The sequence below is a fragment of the Lithobates pipiens genome, unplaced genomic scaffold, assembly GCF_037356315.1.
Source record: "Lithobates pipiens isolate NorthernLeopardFrog02 unplaced genomic scaffold, aLitPip1_a1.2 Scaffold_22, whole genome shotgun sequence".
Lineage (NCBI taxonomy): Eukaryota > Metazoa > Chordata > Amphibia > Anura > Ranidae > Lithobates > Lithobates pipiens.
In genome coordinates this window covers 121,735,650-121,755,400 of record NW_027507784.1, presented here as the reverse complement: position 1 = coordinate 121,755,400, position 19,751 = coordinate 121,735,650, and the positions used below count along the sequence as shown (strand labels likewise).

The 19,751-nt window shown below is 47.5% G+C and overlaps 1 protein-coding gene across 3 annotated transcripts in view; it reads left to right on the top strand.

The window, feature by feature from the left end:
• LOC143924115 (uncharacterized) overlaps nucleotides 1-13,346 on the top strand; it is a 42,547-nt gene extending 29,201 nt beyond the window's left edge. For all 3 annotated transcript variants that reach the window (XR_013261825.1, XM_077448169.1, XM_077448170.1), the window contains one exon: nucleotides 10,548-13,346. Coding sequence is in view for 2 of the 3 variants with exons in the window: in XM_077448169.1 (XP_077304295.1) it covers nucleotides 10,548-10,763 (216 nt within the window). In the remaining variant the exon portion in view is untranslated. The remainder of the gene's footprint in view (nucleotides 1-10,547) is intronic.
• Nucleotides 13,347-19,751: the final 6,405 nt, after the last annotated feature.

The following is a 19,751-nucleotide window of genomic DNA, read 5'->3' as shown; positions in this document are numbered from 1 at the left end:
TGTTTTGAGTACTGAATTTTTTTTTTAAATCTGGAGCCTTTAAGGCTGCGGTAAACTGGATGTGCCTGTTTGTTGCTCGGGCCTCCCATTGGGATGGGAGAGCCCGGGTGGAGCAGAGGAAGGCAGTGGAAGGGGGGGGCCTCGCCTTGCTTGTAATAACAATAGAGTGGGTGATTAGCCGCATTGGTTATTATCACAAGAAAGCCATCCCTCGGCTCCAAGATCCTAAATGAGACACCTACGGCCTTGCCCGTATTGGTCAGCCGTCGGTGCCGGGGGCATGGACTGCGAAGTGGGGAAGAGGCTGCAGCAGACACCATGGAGTGAGCGATAAGAGAAAACGTGAGTGCAGTCCCCCCGCCCCGTAACCTGGATAGGATAAGCAGTGGAGGGGGGCTGCATATAGAACAATCTTTTCATCTTCCTCCTGCAGTCTCTGAATACCTGCGAGAGGTAGAGAAGCAGGCATTCCGAGACTGCAGGAGGAAGATGGAGGGAATGTTTCTTCTATATGCAGCCACTCCTCCTATCCTGGTTCTCTCTGATGCCACCCCCCTGCGCTCTCCACCTCCCCCGGGCTCTCCACCTCCACCTCCCCCGGGCTCTCCACCTCCCCCCAGGCTCTCTGCTACCCCCCTTGGCTCTCCACCTCCCCCCAGGCTCTCTGCTACCCCCCTTGGCTCTCTGCTACCCCCCTTGGCTCTCCACCTCCCCCCATGCTCTCTGCCACCCCTCCGGGCTCTCCGCCACCCCCTGGGCTCCATATCTCCCCCCATGCTCTCCGCCACCCCCCCATGCTCTCCACATTCCCCCATGCTCTTTTCCACCTCCCCGTGCTCTCCACCCTCATGCTTTCCACCACCCCCTGTGCTCTCCACATTCCCCCATGCTCTCTGCTGCCCCCCTGTGCTCTCCACATTTCCCCATGCTTTCTGCTGCCCCCCCCCCCCCCCCGTGCTCTCCACCTCCCCCCGGCTCTCTGCTGCCCCCCCGTGCTCTCCACCTCCCCCCGACTCTCTACTGCCTTCCTTGTGCTCACCACCCACCGGCTCTCTGCCTTCCCTATGCTCTCCGCAACCCCCCCCCCCCCCCCGTGCTCTCCACATTCCCTCATGCTCTCTGCTGCCCCCCCCCGTGCTCTCCACATCCGCCCATGCTCTCCGCCAGCCCCCTTGTGCTCTCCACATCCGCCCATGCTCTTTGCCCCCCCCCATGCTTTCCACATCCCTCCATGCTCTCTGCTGCCCCCCTGTGCTCTCCACCCTCCCATGCTGTTTCCTGGTCCCCCCTCCCCCCCCACACCTTTGTTGGGTTCCCTCACCCGGGGGATCCATCAGGGTGGAGAGTGGGGAACGGGCCAGTTAACATGTTAAGGGCTGCTCAATCCAAAATGCCCGGGCCTATTTTTTTGTCCCAGTCCGAGCCTGTTTGGTTCTAAAAGAAAATGGTACCGACATGATGCCTGCAGCTGCATATCACCCCAGTATAGGCTGACCAGATGTCCCCGGTTCCAGGGGACAGTCCCCGGATTGAGGACACTGTCCCCCGGACCAAGTCTGCCAAATTGAATTGCAACCCCCCCCCCCTGCTCCTACTAGCTTAGGGGGTGTATTTTTTCCATTATCTGTGTCCCTTTCTGATGATGATGTGCTGGTCAGAGCGGATGGATTATTTCTTCAGTTTCCGGCTCATGCCCATTCCAGTCATTTTCCTCCGCTCCCCACCCAGTAGTAGCCGGGGCCCGGAGAGTGAGACCTGAGAGGCTGTGAGGCCCGCGGCAACGGGCAGAGAGGCAGCTGAGCTCAGCTGATGATGTCCAGCAGCAGGAATAGAGGGGGAGGGGATCCAATGGTGGGGCTGCCAGTGCCTTCAAGGCTTCAACACAGGTGTGCTTTGGGGTGTCTGTGAATAGACTAGATTGCACTGTCTGTCTCTCTGGCATAATGGGTGGTATCAGAACTCACAGGCAGTGGGGGGCACTTATTGGTCAAAAGTTAACAAAATCAGCACCCAGCAGCCATGTTATGTGACACAATATTACAGAGCCATGATAGAGTGCCCCCTGCCTGTGAGTTATCATAATGCTGATGATCTTAACTAGTTGCCGATCACCTGATAGCAGATTTACTGCTACAGGGCGGTCGACCTGCACAGGATCACTTATATACGTGATCACAGCCAATCAGCGGATCCGACGGACTCGCCTAGTGGTCTGCCTAAACAAGGCAGTGCGCCATTCTGTCAGTGTGGAAGACATTGATCCTGTGTTCCTAGAAATAGAACATGTTCTAAATATTTCTGACTGAACCATTTCCTATCGGGAAAACCGCTCGTCTGTATGCTGCTCCCATGGACCAAAAATGGAGCATGTTCTGAAGCAAGTACGAGACGGAGGCTATTGGCTATTGAACTTCCCTTTTCTAGTCCCGTCGTACCTGTTGTAGGTCACCGCGCTCTAGACTGTTGGACTTTGTTGTGATCATGTGTAGGCAAGACAGTTTCAGTGGAACTCTGCCGGGAAAACCGGTCGTGTGTACGCGGCATTCGTGTCTGATTTGTCCACCACAATATCGCAGTCCCGCCATCAGTCGCTGATTGCTGCCATTACTAGTAAAAAAACAAAACAAAAGTATGTCCCCGGATTTAATTTTAACCACTTGCTTACTGGGCACTTAAACACCCTTCCTGACCAGACCAATTTTTAGCTTTTGGTGCTCTCACAATTTGAATGACAATTACTCAGTCATGCAACACTGTACCCAAATGAATTTTGTGTCCTTTTTTTCCCACAAATAGAGCTTTCTTTTGGTGGTATTTGGTCACCTCTGGGGTTTTTATTTTTTGCGCTATAAATGAAAAAAGACCGAAAATTTTGAAAAAAAAACGCATATTTCTTTGTTTCTGTGATAAAATTTTGCAAATTATAATTTTTTTTTTTCATAAATTTTGGCCACAATTTATACTGCTACATATCTTTGGTAAAAATAACCCAAATTAGTGGATATTATTTGTTCTTTGTGAAAGTTAGAGAGTCTACAAGCTGTGGTGCGAATCGCACAAAATTGATCACATCTGATGTACTGGTATATTACATAAATTACACATTTCATTTCTCAACCACCTATTACAGTTTTGAAGGCCCTGGAGCACCAGAACAATGGAAATGCCCACAAAGTGACCCCATTTTGGAAAGCTAACACCCCAACGTATAATCTATGAGGCATAATGAGTCGTTTGAATGGTTCATTTTTTTTCCAGAAGTTTTGGGAAAATGTGGAAAAAAAAATGAAAATGCATTTTTTTTTTTTTTATGCAAAGTTGTCCATTTATAAGATATTTCCAACACATAGCATGTACATAGCAAAAATGACACCCCAAAATACGTTCTACTACTCCTCCTGAGTATAACGATACCAAATGTGTGAGACTTTTACACAGCCTGACCACATACAGAGGCCCAATATTGAAATAGCACCATCAGGCGTTCTAGGAGCATAAATTACACATCTTATTTCTCAACCACCTATTACAGTTTTGAAGGCCCTGGAGCACCAGGACAATGGAAATGCCCACAAAGTGACCCCACGTGGCACTGGAGGCAGATGGCACTGGAGGCAGACAGATGGGGCTGACACTGACTAATTGCTCTGGCAAATGGGGCTGGCAGGTGGCGCTGGCAGGTGGCACTGGGGCTGGCGGCACTGGGGCTGACGGATGGCACTGGCGCTGGCAGGTGGCACTGGCGGCACTGGGGCTGGCGGCACTGGGGCTGACGGCACTGGGGGCGGCACTGGGGCTGGCAGGTGGCACTGGTGCTGGCAGGTGGCACTGGTAAGTGGCACTGGCGGCACTGGCACTGGGGCTGACGGATGGCAGGTGGCACTGGCTGCACTGACGGCACTGGGGCTGACGGCACTGGGGCTGACGGCCGGCACTGGGGCTGACGGCCGGCACTGGGGCTGACGGCACTGGGGCTGGCGGGCGGCACTGGCACTACTGGCAGATGGCACTGGGGCTGGCGGGCGGCACTGGGGCTGGCACTGGGGCTGACAGATCGCTCTCCCTCCTCACACGCTGTCTCTGTGTGAGGAGGGAGAGACACGGCAATGGGAGATGATCTCATATGTTTACATATGAGATCATCTCCCATTGGTAGCTGCGATCGCGCTGTGAACGGCCGCTTTGATTGGCCGTTCACGGCGATCTGTATTCGCCTGTCTCCGGGAGACACGGCAAATACAATACTTCCCCGATGCGCGCCCCCGGCGGCGCGCATTGCGGAAGTAAACAGGGACGGCCAGGCGAAGGAAGCCGCCCGCTCGAAGGCCGTCATTCGGCCATAGGGCGGGTGGGAAGCGGTTAAAAATCTGGTCACCTTACCCCAGTACAAACACTTGAAGCAGAATGGCGTACAGTTATGTGATTTTGCGGCAAGTGGTTAAATAGCTAAGATCAAATAGAACTAAGGCCTCCATTAAAAAAATAAAAATAAATGTGGTGCAGATTTTAAATCGACTGTTGTTAGACTATTTTCTTTCCAGGTCAAATGTTATTAAAGTGAAACTAAACTCTCTCAATCAGAATGAACTTTTTAATCCCTATGCTGCTAACATAGTAAATAGATAGGAAGGTATATTTACTTTTTTTTTTATTTCTCTGCTACTTCCTGGTTTCTGGCCTAGACCAAAATGATGTCATACATCCCAGGAGTCTTCATGGGAGGGGAGGGGCTTTCTCATCTAAGCACACCCTCCTGCCTTGCATGCCCTGTTAGACTCAGGAAGGTTTTCAAAAAATGTATAAAGATTTCAAACAAACGGCTTTCTCGTTGTCATTTTGGGGTATTGTTTGTAGAATTTTGAGCGGAAAAAATGAATTTAGTTCATTTTTGGAATAAGACTGTAACAAAACAAAATGTGGAAAAAGTGAAGCGCTGTGAATACTTTCTGGATGCACTGTATGGGCAGATGAATTACAGGAAATAAATGCTCCATGAATCATCAGCCCTTACCCAAGTTGGTCGCATCTAGAAGTGCAAGGGGGGTGTTTTTCAAAGTGCTTTCTGAACAGTTAAAGCATGGAGACATGGATGGATGAGTGAAATTATTTTAAATATTAAAAACTTATTAAATAGCAATTTCGGTTTATAGCCCTAAGATAAAGTCTAGTTTCACTGTTATTTTGAATAGAGCGAATAAAAAAAAAAATTGCCTTTAGATGGAGCTAGAGTTGCCACCTTTTCTTCAAGCTAAACCCGAACACTTTAACAGTGCACAGCAAATTTTTACCTCTCCTTAGAGACCCCCCATTAGAACAGAGTGCCCTTATATCAGTGCCCTATTAGATTAAAGACCCCCATTATATGAGAGTCCCTTTATGAGTGCCCCCCTAAACACTTCCATTAGTTCAGGAATCCCCCTTTTACATTAAAGTCCCCTTTAGATCAGCAGTCCCCCTTCATCAGGTTTCAGGAGTCTGGAGTCCCCCTTTACACCAGGAGTCACCCTTTTACATTAGGAGCACTGTACTGAGCATCAATGGTCCGCCTATGAGATCAGAGTTCCCCCCCCCCCTTCACATCAGAGTCCTCCCTCACAACAACAGAGGCCTGTTATATCAGTAACTCCACATATCAAGGGCCTCTTTACATTAGGAGCCCTCCTAAATCAAGAGACCCTCTTTTCAAATCTCAATTTACATTAGTAGTCTTCTTTACATCAGTACCCTGGTGTGGCAGGAGGGGGGGGCAGAGTGTGACAGGAGGGGCCCATGCAAATACAGAGGGGGGGGGGGGCAATTACACAGAAGGGTCAAAACATAAGGGAGAGAGAGGTGACAGGCAGCTGCTGGTGCAGAAGTTTTTAATAAAATGCTTAAAAGCAATCCACTCACTCTCCATGTCAGAGCTGTATATGTCAGTCTGTGAAGTTGGCTGTCCCATTCTCCCCTCCGATCCACACTGCTCTTATCACTGAATCGGGAAACTCATGTGAACTGTCAGCCTCTGATGATGGAGGCGTGCTTAAGCCTCTGGAATGCTCTGATTGGTCACAGCATCCCAGGCTGACGGCTCACTGCAGTCTCCCCGCAGCTCTGTATCCTTGGCTTCCTCCAGCGATTCAGTGATAAGAGCAGCGTGGATCGGAGGGGAGAATGGGACATCCAACTTCAGACTGACATATACAGCTCTGACATGGAGAGTGAGTGGATTGCTTTTAAGCATTTATTTTATTAAAACCTTCCGCACCAGCAGCTGTCTGTCGCCCGCTCTCTCTCTCATATGTTTTGATTGCCCTGTAATTGCTCCCCCCGCCCGCCGCTCCGCTGCCCCTGCTGTCCAGGTCCCCCTGTGTGCTGGGGCTCGTAAAAGGAGGCCCCATGGTACCCCTGTCAGCTGGAAATGGTGTCCGGGTGTGAGGCAAAGGGAAACCCGGGCACAGCCTCCTAAACCCGTACTGACCGGGTCAAAACCAGACAGGTCGCAACCCTAGATGGAGCTGATCATAGTACCGTATATACTCGAGTATAAGCCGAGATTTTCAGCCCCTTTTTTTAGGTTGAAAGTGCCCCCCTCGGCTTATACTCGAGTCACCGCCGTCTGTCTACCCGATCAGCGTGTCGTGCAGACAGACGGCGGCCATTCCACTATTCAAAAGCCGCGCCTCCCTGTCTGTGATAGGCGGAACACTCAATTTCCCAGCAGTCAGTGGTCCGCCTATCACGGACATCCGCTCATCCTCATACTACGGACGAGGATGAGAGGATGTCCGTGATAGGCGGAACACTGACTGCTGGGAAATTGAGTGTTCCGCCTATCACAGACGGAGGCGCGGCTTTTGAACAGTGGAATGGCCGCCGTCTGTCACAGACGAGAAGAGGTGCGGCGATCCTGGCATGTTTTTACATGCAGATCGCTGCAGAAGGACACAGGCTGCAGAAGGACACAGGCTGCAGAAGGACACAGGCTGCAGAAGGACACAGGCTGCAGAAGGACACAGGCGCACAGGACACACGGGTAGGCTGGACGGACACACGGGTAGGCTGGACGGACACACGGGTAGGCTGGACGGACACACGGGTAGGCTGGACGGACACACAGGGATGGACAGGCACGTCTCACCCTCGGCTTATACACGAGTCAATACGTTTTCCCATTTTTTTTGTGGTAAATTAGGGGCCTCGGCTTATATTCGGATCGACCTATACTCGAGTATATACGGTATTTATTTCCTATGATTGTTAGCTTATAAAGCAGTATATTGCTGATTCACTCAATTCTTTATGAAGGAATGACATTTGACTTGGAGAGAAAATAGCCTAGTAACATGCCCTTCATTTACAGCAGAGAACATCTTGCCATGTACATGCAATCTTCCCACCTCCTGAATGCTTGTGTTTTTTTTGTTTTTTTGTTTTTTTTTGTTCTCTTTTCCTTTTGATGAACAGTGAACTAAAATGGAACTAATGAGCCACAACCATAAGCCAAGTGTTTGCCGTGCGGTAGCGATGCAGTCCTGTTCAACTTGACAATTTGCTGCTATGCAAAGCAAGACGGCCACAACATGAATACTGCCCCCTGTATGTTAGGTTTTAGGTGGTCAGGGGCTCGACTGCCTGTTTTTACCGCCATCTGGCTGCCCTGTGAAAAAGGCCTAAACAAAAAAAAGGGAAATTGGATTGAATACTTACCACAATTTTCCTTTCCTGGCACCAATCAATGGTAGTATACTAACATGTATGCTGCCATTTTGGCACCAGGGAAATTGAAAATTGTATTAAATTCTTAACGTAATTTTCCTTTCCTGGCACTAATCCATGGCAGCATACATGTGGTTTAGTATGTTGCCATGTTGGCACCAGGGAAAAAAAATGAAAAAATACTTGATTGGATGTTTTCTTCTAGAAAATTGTGCAGGACGGCTTTCTTCATGTCTGAATTACTGGTAAATACTGCGACAAAGGGGGAAATCGAACAGCCTGGTCTGCAGAGGTAACGCTCAGCCCTCTTTGCCACAGGATAGTTGGTAATGATTTCTGAAGCTGGTTAGCATACTCCCAGTAGCTGGATGTATTTTAGCGGATTTGGAGGATTACAATGAATGCACGCAAGTTCTTCTATACTGCTTCTCATAGGAAAGAGAGGAGTGGAAGCAAACAGCCTGCAGCTTGCCAGCGCCACCTACTGGAGATATGGGAGAAAAACATGCAGGTGTATAATTACCTATTAATGGTACACCTATTGCTGACCTTTCGAGAATGTTAGTTGCCTGGCTGTCATGCAGATCTAAATGCTTCAATATTTTCATTTACCTGGAATAACTATACAGTCACATCCTCTGACTGCACTCTGACTATGAAATTTCCATCTAATCTCTCAAAAGGGATGGGAATACCCTACTTAGACTTTACACAGCTGTGTATTGCAGATGTGTGGTGGTGTAATTTATTCTTTTTTTAACTATTATTATTTAATACCAGAAACCAAAACGGGATTAAGGCTGCGTAAAGTGGATTTTCAGCATGGGGGAAAAAAATTGAAAGTCAGCAGCTACAAATACTGTAACTGCTGACCAGTGGCAGCTGGTGCTCCAAATTTTTTTTGGGGGGGGGGGGGCGTAAACAAACTGAAAAATACTGAAACCCCTCCCCCACTTATTGCAGCCATTTGTGCCCATCAAATGCAGCCACCTGTGCACACCAAATGCAGCCACTGTGCCCACTGACCCCCCCCCCCCCCCCCCACACACACACACTCGCAGAGTTTTGCGGCTCTGGTTCCTTCCCCCCACGCCCGCGTGGATCACAGCACTGGCATGCCCCCCCCCCCACAAGCACGGATTTCGGCTCTAACTCCCGAGGGGGGGGGGGGTGCCAGAGCCGCGATCCGCACGCAGGGGGGGTGCAGCTGACTCAGCCAGGCGGACATACCTTTCAGAGATGCGGCAACCTCCGCTCTATTGCGAGTCTCCTCGCTTCTCTTCCTAAGCGCAAGGCATCCAATAGGGTGACCTGGCACTTTGGCCAATCAGGAAGCAGGTCTGATGTCCTGCCTCCTGATTGCCCGGGAGGAAGGTTAGTGTGAGAATAGCGAAAATTTATTTGCTTTTGTCACACAATTGGGTGGGATCAGGGCCCACTCTCTGCGGCCCGAGTCCACCCTATTTTGAAGTCATTAGAGCCTCTGGCTCTAATCAGGTTCTTCAAAATATACCACCCCCACCATAGGAATCCATACGTCCGGCATCCTGAATGGGACATGGATGGGGGGGGGCGGCGACCATGTGCCCACAGTGCATGGGCCGCCACTGCTGTTGACTTATAATATAATACTTACCTGCCCAGGGATCGTGCAATGTCGGTACCCCAAGCCAATCCATCCATCGGCTCCTGGTGAAGGCGCCAGCATCTTCACCAAGAGAAACAGTTAGTGAAGCCTTTGCAGCTTCACAGCCTGTCTCGTACTGCGCATGCGTGAGTCACGCTGCACTTTCAGACTCGTCCCGTTATTTTCTGGGACCTGTGTGCCTCCCAGAAGGCAGTGGAAGGGAAGGAGGAGGGGTTGAAAATTTCGTAGATCGCCACACAATAATTGCGGAAATCTTACCCAGAAGTGGGAGTTTTGCCAGGTATCTGCTGCCCCCTGAAAGGTGCCAAATGTGGCAGTGGGGGGGTGGGGTAGCCAACAAGCGGAGTTTCCCCTTTTGGATGGAGCTTTGCTATAATGAATAAAGACAGACCATAGATCATTATGACTGGACATATGTTATACAAGAGGAGTTGGACGTATTCGAACAGATAGTAGCCATCTGGCATTAAGTCCCGTTCACACCGGTGTGACTTGTCATGCGATTTGACTGGTCCAAATCCCATGACAATCACACCCTATTGTCAGTAATGGAACAGTTCAAATCAATGTGACGCTGCACCGATTTGAAAAAAAAGGATCCTGCACTCTTTTTTTTTTTGCGATTTCAGATGCAATTTGCATAGACCTCTGTGCATGAAGTTGCACAGATTGACAGCCAAGTCGCACCTGAAGTCGCACTGATCTGCAGCTTTAAAATCATGCGACTTCAAATGAGGTCGCACAAATGTAAAAGTTGGATTTGGTGTGAACGGGGGCTAAAGGTCAAAGATAGCATCAGCCAATATTCTCAATGTGCAGTTCGTTTTGTTTCCGAATTAATATTCGGATACATTTTTTTTGTATCCAAATACCCTAGTTTGAATTGCAATATAAAAATTTTTACCGAATGCTCCGAATAACGTAACAAAATGCTTCAGAATTTTGGAAATTTGGACTGAAATTTGAATCTAATTTAAATTGAACTCCCATCAAATTCTCACAACACATATTGCTGAGATCAACTGCTGTGGGGGTTATTTACTAAAGGCAAATCCACTTTGCACTACAAGTGCACTTTCAAGTGTATTAGCTTTAGATCTAAGGGGAAGATCTGAAATGAGAGGAAACTCTGCTGATTTTATCATCCAATCATGTGAAGCTAAACTGCTGTTTTTTATTTTCCTTGCATGTCCCCCCTCAGATCTACAGCAACTGCACTGCCGGGAGCAGCAGCAGAGGAAGAACACCGGACAAAGAAGACAGAAGAAAGAAGAAGAGCGGAAGAAGAAGCAGCAGGAGAATGAGAAGCCCGGAGGAGGAAGATGCAGGAGAACATGGAGGAAGACCGGCGGAAGAAGCGGAGAAGAGGACAATTTTAATAAAAGACTTGTCAAAAACTGTCTACTGTATTTTTTAACACTACATTACTTTTTTGGTGAATGGGTAGGGGTACAACTATACCCCATACTCATTCACATAGGGGGGAAGCCTGTGATCGGGGGCCCTCATTGTTAAAGGGGGCTTACAGATTCCGATATGCCCCCCGCTTGCAGACCCCCGACAACCACTGGCAAGGTTTGTTAGGAAGATGCCCTTGTCGCCATCAACATGGAAGCCTCTCCTTGCCCCAAAGCACCCATCCCCTTATGTTGAGGGCATGCAGCCTAGTATGGTGGTGGGGGGGTCCCCTCCCTTTCCTGACCTGCCGGGCTGCATGCTCGGATAAGGGTCTGGTATGGATTTTGGGGGGACCCCCGCGCCATTTTGAAAAAAAAAATTGGTGTGAGGGAGTCCCGTCCGAATCCACTAGACCCAAGGGCCCGGTATGGGGGGGCTCACGCTTTTTTCATAATTTTTTTTTTTTTTTTTTAACCGGCAATTTTTTTTTTACATTCAGCGCTGGAAGGCGCTGACAGCTGATGACTCATTGGCTGTTAGGGATGCGGCGGCCGGCTTTTCCGGCCCCCTCCTTAGCAACCAGCTACATACAGTGTAAAAAAGATGCAAATCATGGTAAAAATGTGTGTCCAAAAAAGTGGCAAGCACCGCAGAAGGCACTGCAGAAACGCTCAAAAGCAACATGCATAGATGTGAATCGAGCCTAAAGGAGAATTAACCAAAAAAAGGTTAATTAAATCCACAAGTACTTTTTTTTTTTTTTTTTCACCACTACTATTCCTTTTATATTGGCTTTTAAAATGTACAAATGCAGCAATTTAGAAATTGGATGAAAGTTTTATCACTGGGAAAAACTTTTTGAAAGATAAACAGTGCATTTTATATACAACTATACAGATCAGACCAAAATGAGGGACACATGAGGAGGACAGAGGGACAGTCCCTCAAAGTCAGGGACAGTTGGGAGCTATGCACCTTTATAATTACGAGAAGGAATAAGATTTTCCATGGACTAAAGATTTTGGATTTATGAGAACCAATAGGCCATCGAGGGTGGTTAGGATTGTTTCCATTTGAGTGGAATACACGTTCTCCTTGCATTGAACAGTCTATGGCTCTAGCCATGTGGACTGCCCCAATGCCAACCTGTATTTATTTTTGGCCAGATTACAAGCATTCACCCCGTGTGGTTTATTGGCCCAAAGAGAGTTACGAAACTCTGTCCAAAGAACCCAGATAGCAAGGATAACTAAGTTAGGAAAGCCTCAGCAGAGTCAAGCTAGGGACCCAGTGGAACAGTATGGCTGACGCTTGCAGAGGATTCAGCAGGTTAGCTGAAGAGCAAAGTCAGGGACCCAGTGGGACAGTGTTGGTGACACTTGGAAGCCACAGTGGGATAGTTGTGAAGGAGCTCAAGGCATCCAGTAGCGGCTGGTATTTGAAGAGTCTAGTGAGAGACTGGGAGCTCAGTGAGAGGATCCAGAACAGGATACTGTGAGTTGCGATTCGTACTGAAGTTGAAGTTACTAGATCAGTTGCTATAGGAGACAGCGGTCTACAGATAGTTTGCTGCAATTCAGCTTAAAGGTCCTTGAACTGTATAGCTGTTTTTCTATTCCGATTTTTGTCTCGGAGTCTGCCAAGTATTTTGCATCTGCCTAAGGGTGTTCAGGCCCTAACCCTCTCTCCCCAGTTCTGTTAAGAGAAAATAAATCTATTTTTGAATTCTCAAAGTGTCTGGTGCCTAACTAATGCTGCGTACACATGAGCGGAATGTCCAACAGAAAAAGTCAAGACAGAATCTTTTCATCGTATATTATGATTGTGTGTATGCCTCATCTGACTTTTTTTTTTTTTTTTTTTTTTTAATTCTGACGTACCTAGAAATAGAACATGTTTTAAATATTTCCGACGGAACCAATTCCTATCAGGAAAACCGCTCGCCTGTATGCTGTTCCACCGGACCAAAAACGACGCATGCTCTGAAGCAAGTACGAGACGGAGGCTATTGGCTACTGGCTATTGAACTTCATTTTTCTAGTCCCATCGTACGTGCTGTACGTCCCCGCGTTCTTGACGATCGGACTTTGGTGTGATCATGTGTACGCAAGACAGTTTCAGTGGAACTTCATCGGAAAAACCTTCACAGTATATTCCGACGGGAAAACCGGTCGTGTGTATGCGGCATTAGAGTCTGCAAAAGACTTCAGACTGGGGGACAAGGACCCTAAACATACAGCCAGAGCTACAATGGAATGGTTCAGAGCAAATCATATTTATGTGTTAGAATGGCCCAGTCAAAGTCCAGACCTAAATCCAATTTACATGTGGCAAAACATGAGAACATGTGGCAAAAATGTGACTCTCTAGATGTGCAAAGCTGGTAGAGACATCCCCAAAAAGACTTGTAGCTGTAATTACAGAGAAAGGTGGTTCTACAAAGTATTGACTCAGGGGGCTGAATACAAATGCAGGCCACACTTTTTAAATATTTATATGTAAAAAATTTTGAAAACCATTTATTATTTTCCTTCCATTTCTCAATTATGTGCCACTTTTTGTTTGCCTATCATGTAAAATCCCAATAAAATACATTTAAGTTTTTGGTTGTAACATGACAAAATGTGGAAAATTTTAAGGGGTATGAATACTTTTTCAAGGCACTGTAAATAGGAGTTTTGCATTGCATTGACATACTCCTGTTTCCATAGTAACACTAATGCCGTGTACACACAATCGGACTTTCCGATGGGAAATGTTGGATGGGAGCTTGTTGGCTGAAAGTCTGACCGTGTATATCGGCGGACTTTCCACCAAAAAATGTCGGCTAGCAGGTTCTCAAATTTTCCGCAAACAAAACTTTGTTGTCGGACTTTCCGATCGAATGTACACAAGTCTGTCCCACAAAAGTTCACGCATGCTCAGTGTTATGTCCCTTTGACACAGGGTCTCTCAGGGTGTTGCTAGCAATGCTGCCAGTGTCTGCTCAGCAAGTTACACACAGGCTGGATGCACTTCTTAACCAGGGAAGGGTTTATTACTCGCTCAGAAAGTGATGTACATTCTTACATGGAGGAGTCATATACAACAGATCTCCCTCTAAGTATCATGCTGCTGCTTCCAGTCCCACATATACTGTGCATGACTTCCTGGTACAGCCCCTCCCCCAGCATGCATCAGGAGAAAGGGGTTAAGAGTCACAGTGATTCTGCATAAACATTACACGGAATCAAGTAAGAGCCGGAAAACTAGCGTTCAAAATGGAGATATCACATGACTATTGAACTTCCTTTTTATCGGCTCGCTTGTACGTCACTATGTTCGTAATTGTTGGCCAACATTTGTGTGACCGTGTTTATACAAGACAAGTTGGAGCCAACAACCTTCGAACAAAAATCCACAGTTTTGTTGTCGGAATGTCCAATCGTGTGTACATGGCATAAAAGTTGTATCAGTTATTCGTCATCACCCATATATTTACAGAAGGTGGACTGGTCCTTTTAAGATCTGCAATAGGTGGCCACTTACATAGTCCAGGAACGAAATTCGGAAACTGTAAAACTGGAGTTAGCAATGTTTTCCTATTGTACAGCAACATTTTGTACATAAATATTCATTATAACCAATATTTTATTTTCAGTAGGAAGCTCGACGTGAAGGGGAGAAGAGGCTTTTATAAGCACTTTCAAGGCTGTTTTGCTGATGTTTAGGATCTGTGAATAATGTAATTGTTGCAAAGTTGTATTTTATGGAGGGCAGTAAACATTGTCTGTTTCTGCTCTGCCGCACTGCTCAGCCTTTCTAAAATCCATCTGTAATGACTTTTCTTATTCTTTTTTTTTTTTTGTTAAAGAAAGCTTTAGTAAGAGAAATACTTTTGCTAAACTCCATCTAGTCGGGCTGTTTCTGGCTTTAACCACTTAAGCCCCGGACCAATTTGCAGCCAAAGGACCAGGCCCCTTTTTTTGCGATTCGTCACTACGTCACTTTAACTGACAATTGCGCGTGTTTTGCAAACAAAATTGGCATCCTTTTTTCCCCACAAATAGAGCTTTCTTTTGGTGGTATTTGATCATCTCTACAGTTTTTATTTTTTGCTCTATAAACAAAAATACAGCGATAATTTTGAAAAAAAATAATTTTTTTTACTTTTTGCTATAATAAATATCACCAAAAAATATGTAGAAAAACATTTTTTTCTCAGTTTAGGCCGATATGTAGAAAAATACGTAGTTTTGGTTAAAAAAAATCGCAATTAGCGATTGGTTTGCGCAAAAGTTATAGCGTTTACAAAATAGGGGATAGTTTTATAGCATTTTTATTAATATTTTTTTTTACTAGTAATGGCGGCGATCAGCGATTTTTATTGTGACTGCTACATTATGGCGGACACATCGGACATTTTTGGGACCATTGTCATTTATACAGCAATCAGTGCTATTTAAATACACTGATAACTGTGTAAATGACACTGGCAGTGAAGGAGTTATCCACTAGGGGGCGGGGAGGGGTTAAGTGTGTGTGTGTGTTTGTTTTTTTTTTTTTTTGTTTTTTTTAACTGTAGGGGGGGTGTTGCTTGACATCTGACATCACTGATTGTCTTTCCCTATAACAGGGCTCAGTAGGAAGCACGGGGAAGAGGTTTGTTTACACAGACCTCTCCTCGTTCTTCAGCTCTGTGACCCAATCGCGGGACACCAGCGGTGATAGGGTCCGCCGTCGCCACACTCCCGACCCACGGCTGGGCACTTAACGTACAGGTACGTGCCTGTGCCCAGCCGTTCTGCCGACATATATGTGCAGAAAGAGGTCCTTAAGCAGTTAAAGTAGAAGTAAAGGCAAAACATTGTCTTCATTTTAGATAAAGTAATGGAGGGCTTATAACTTCTGTCATTTTTTATTCACCATAACAGGTTGACCTTGTTGGCCTAATAACAGCTCCTCCCGCTGTCTGTCAGTTTTTACCGTATTCACCATAACAGGCTGACCTTGCTGGCCTAATAACAGCTCCTCCCGCTGTCTGTCAGTTTTTACCGTATTCACCATAACAGGCTGGCATAATAACAGCTCCTCCCGCTGTCCGGCACTTTTTACCGTGTTCACCATAACAGGCTGACCTTGCTGGCATAATAAAAGCTCCCCCCGCTGTCTGTCACTTTTTACCGTATTCACCATGACAGGCTGACCTTGCTGGCATAATAACAGCTCCCCCCGCTGTCTGTTAGTTTTTGCCATATTCACCATAACAGGCTGACCTTGCTGGCCTAATACTAGCTCCTGCTGTGTGTCAGTTTTTACCGTATTCACCATAACAGGCTGACGTTGCTGGCATAATAACAGCTTCTCCCGCTGTCCGGCACTTTTTACCGTGTTCACCATGACAGGCTGACCTTGCTGGCATAATAACAGCTCCTCCCGCTGTCCGGCACTTTTTACCGTGTTCACCATGACAGGCTGACCTTGCTGGCATAATAACAGCTCCCCCCGCTGTCCGTCACTTTTTACCGTATTCACCATGACAGGCTGACCTTGCTGGCATAATAACAGCTCCCCCCGCTGTCTGTCAGTTTTTACCATATTCACCATGACAGGCCGACCTTGCTGGCCTAATAACAGCTCTCCCCGCTGTCTGTCAGTTTTTACCGTATTCACCATGACAGGCTGACCTTGCTGGCATAATAACAGCTCCTCCCGCTGTCTGTCAGTTTTTACCGTATTCACCATAACAGGCTGACCTTGCTGGCATAATAACAGCTCCTCCCGCTGTCCGGCACTTTTTACCGTGTTCACCATAACAGGCTGACCTTTGCTGGCATAATAAAAGCTCCCCCCGCTGTCTGTCCCTTTTTACCGTATTCACCATGACAGGCTGACCTTGCTGGCCTAATAACAGCTCTCCCCGCTGTCTGTCAGTTTTTACCGTATTCACCATGACAGGCCGACCTTGCTGGCCTAATAACAGCTCCCCCCGCTGTCTTTCAGTTTTTACCGTATTCACCATAACAGGCCGACCTTGCTGGCCTAATAACAGCTCTTCCCGCTGTCTGTCAGTTTTTACCGTGTTCACCATAACAGGCTGACCTTGCTGGCATAATAAAAGCTCCCCCCGCTGTCTGTTAGTTTTTGCCATATTCACCATAACAGGCTGACCTTGCTGGCCTAATACTAGCTCCTGCTGTGTGTCAGTTTTTACCGTATTCACCATAACAGGCTGACGTTGCTGGCATAATAACAGCTCCTCCCGCTGTCCGGCACTTTTTACCGTGTTCACCATGACAGGCTGACCTTGCTGGCATAATAACAGCTCCTCCCGCTGTCCGGCACTTTTTACCGTATTCACCATGACAGGCTGACCTTGCTGGCATAATAACAGCTCTCCCCGCTGTCTGTCAGTTTTTGCCGTATTCACCATGACAGGCTGACCTTGCTGGCATAATAACAGCTCCTCCCGCTGTCTGTCAGTTTTTACCGTATTCACCATACCAGCCTGACCTTGCTGGCCTAATAACAGCTCCTCCCGCTGTCTGTCAGTTTTTACCGTATTCACCATAACAGGCTGAGCTTGCTGGCCTAATAACAGCTCCTCCCGCTGTCTGTCAGTTTTTACTGTATTCACCATAACAGGCTGACCTTGCTGGCATAATAACAGCTCCTCCCGCTGTCCGGCACTTTTTACCGTGTTCACCATAACAGGCTGACCTTGCTGGCATAATAAAAGCTCCCCCTGCTGTCTGTCACTTTTTACCGTATTCACCATGACAGGCTGACCTTGCTGGCATAATAACAGCTCCCCCCGCTGTCTGTTAGTTTTTACCATATTCACCATAACAGGCTGACCTTGCTGGCCTAATACTAGCTCCTGCTGTGTGTCAGTTTTTACCGTATTCACCATAACAGGCTGACGTTGCTGGCATAATAACAGCTCCTCCCGCTGTCCGGCACTTTTTACCGTGTTCACCATGACAAGCTGACCTTGCTGGCATAATAACAGGTCCTCCCGCTGTCCGTCACTTTTTACCGTATTCACATGACAGGCTGACCTTGCTGGCATAATAACAGCTCCCCCCGCTGTCTGTCAGTTTTTACCATATTCACCATGACAGGCCGACCTTGCTGGCCTAATAACAGCTCTCCCCGCTGTCTGTCAGTTTTTACCGTATTCACCATGACAGGCCAACCTTGCTGGCCTAATAACAGCTCCCCCCGCTGTCTGTCAGTTTTTACCGTATTCACCATAACAGGCTGACCTTGCTGGCATAATAACAGCTCCTCCCGCTGTCTGTCAGTTTTTACCATATTCACCATAACAGGCCGACCTTGCTGGCCTAATAACAGCTCTTCCGGCTGTCTGTCAGTTTTTACCGTATTCACCATAACAGGCTGACCTTGCTGGCATAATAACAGCTGCTCCCGCTGTCCGGCACTTTTTACCGTGTTCACCATAACAGGCTGACCTTGCTGGCATAATAAAAGCTCCCCCCGCTGTCTGTCACTTTTTACCGTATTCACCATGACAGGCTGACCTTGCTGGCCTAATAACAGCTCTCCCCGCTGTCTGTAAGTTTTTACCGTATTCACCATGACAGGCCGACCTTGCTGGCCTAATAACAGCTCCCCCGCTGTCTTTCAGTTTTTACCGTATTCACCATAACAGGCCGACCTTGCTGGCCTAATAACAGCTCTTCCCGCTGTCTGTCAGTTTTTACCGTATTCACCATAACAGGCTGACCTTGCTGGCCTAATAACAGCTCCTCCCGCTGTCCGGCACTTTTTACCGTGTTCACCATAACAGGCTGACCTTGCTGGCATAATAAAAGCTCCCCCCGCTGTCTGTCACTTTTTACCGTATTCACCATGACAGGCTGACCTTGCTGGCATAATAACAGCTCCCCCCCGCTGTCTGTTAGTTTTTGCCATATTCACCATAACAGGCTGACCTTGCTGGCCTAATACTAGCTCCTGCTGTGTGTCAGTTTTTACCGTATTCACCATAACAGGCTGACGTTGCTGGCATAAAAACAGCTCCTCCCGCTGTCCGGCACTTTTTACCGTGTTCACCATGACAGGCTGACCTTGCTGGCATAATAACAGCTCCTCCCGCTGTCCGGCACTTTTTACCGTGTTCACCATGACAGGCTGACCTTGCTGGCATAATAACCGCTCCCCCCGCTGTCCGTCACTTTTTACCGTATTCACCATGACAGGCTGACCTTGCTGGCATAATAACAGCTCCCCCCACTGTCCGTCACTTTTTACCGTATTCACCATGACAGGCTGACCTTGCTGGCATAATAACAGCTCCCCCCGCTGTCCGTCACTTTTTACCATATTCACCATGACAGACCGACCTTGCTGGCCTAATAACAGCTCTCCCCGCTGTCTGTCAGTTTTTACCGTATTCACCATGACAGGCCGACCTTGCTGGCCTAATAACAGCTCCCCCCGCTGTCTTTCAGTTTTTACCGTATTCACCATACCAGCCTGACCTTGCTGGCCTAATAACAGCTCCTCCCGCTGTGTGTCAGTTTTTACCATATTCACCATAACAGGCTGACCTTGTTGGCATAATAACAGCTCCCGCTGTCTGTCAGTTTTTACCGTATTCACCATAACAGGCTGACCTTGCTGGCATAATAGCAGCTCCTCCTGCTGTCCTGCACTTTTTACCGTGTTCACCATAACAGGCTGACCTTGCTGGCATAATAAAAGCTCCCCCCGCTGTCTGTCACTTTTTACCGTATTCATCATGACAGGCTGACCTTGCTCGCATGATAACAGCTCCCCCGCTGTCTGTCACTTTATACCGTATTCACCATGACAGGCCGACCTTTCTGGCATAATAACAGCTCCCCCCGATGTCTGTCAGTTTTTACCATATTCACCATGACAGGCTGACCTTGCTGGCCTAATAACAGCTCCTCCCGCTGTCTGTCAGTTTTTACCGTATTCACCATAACAGGCTGACCTTGCTGGCATAATAACAGCTCCTCCCGCCATCTGTCAGTTT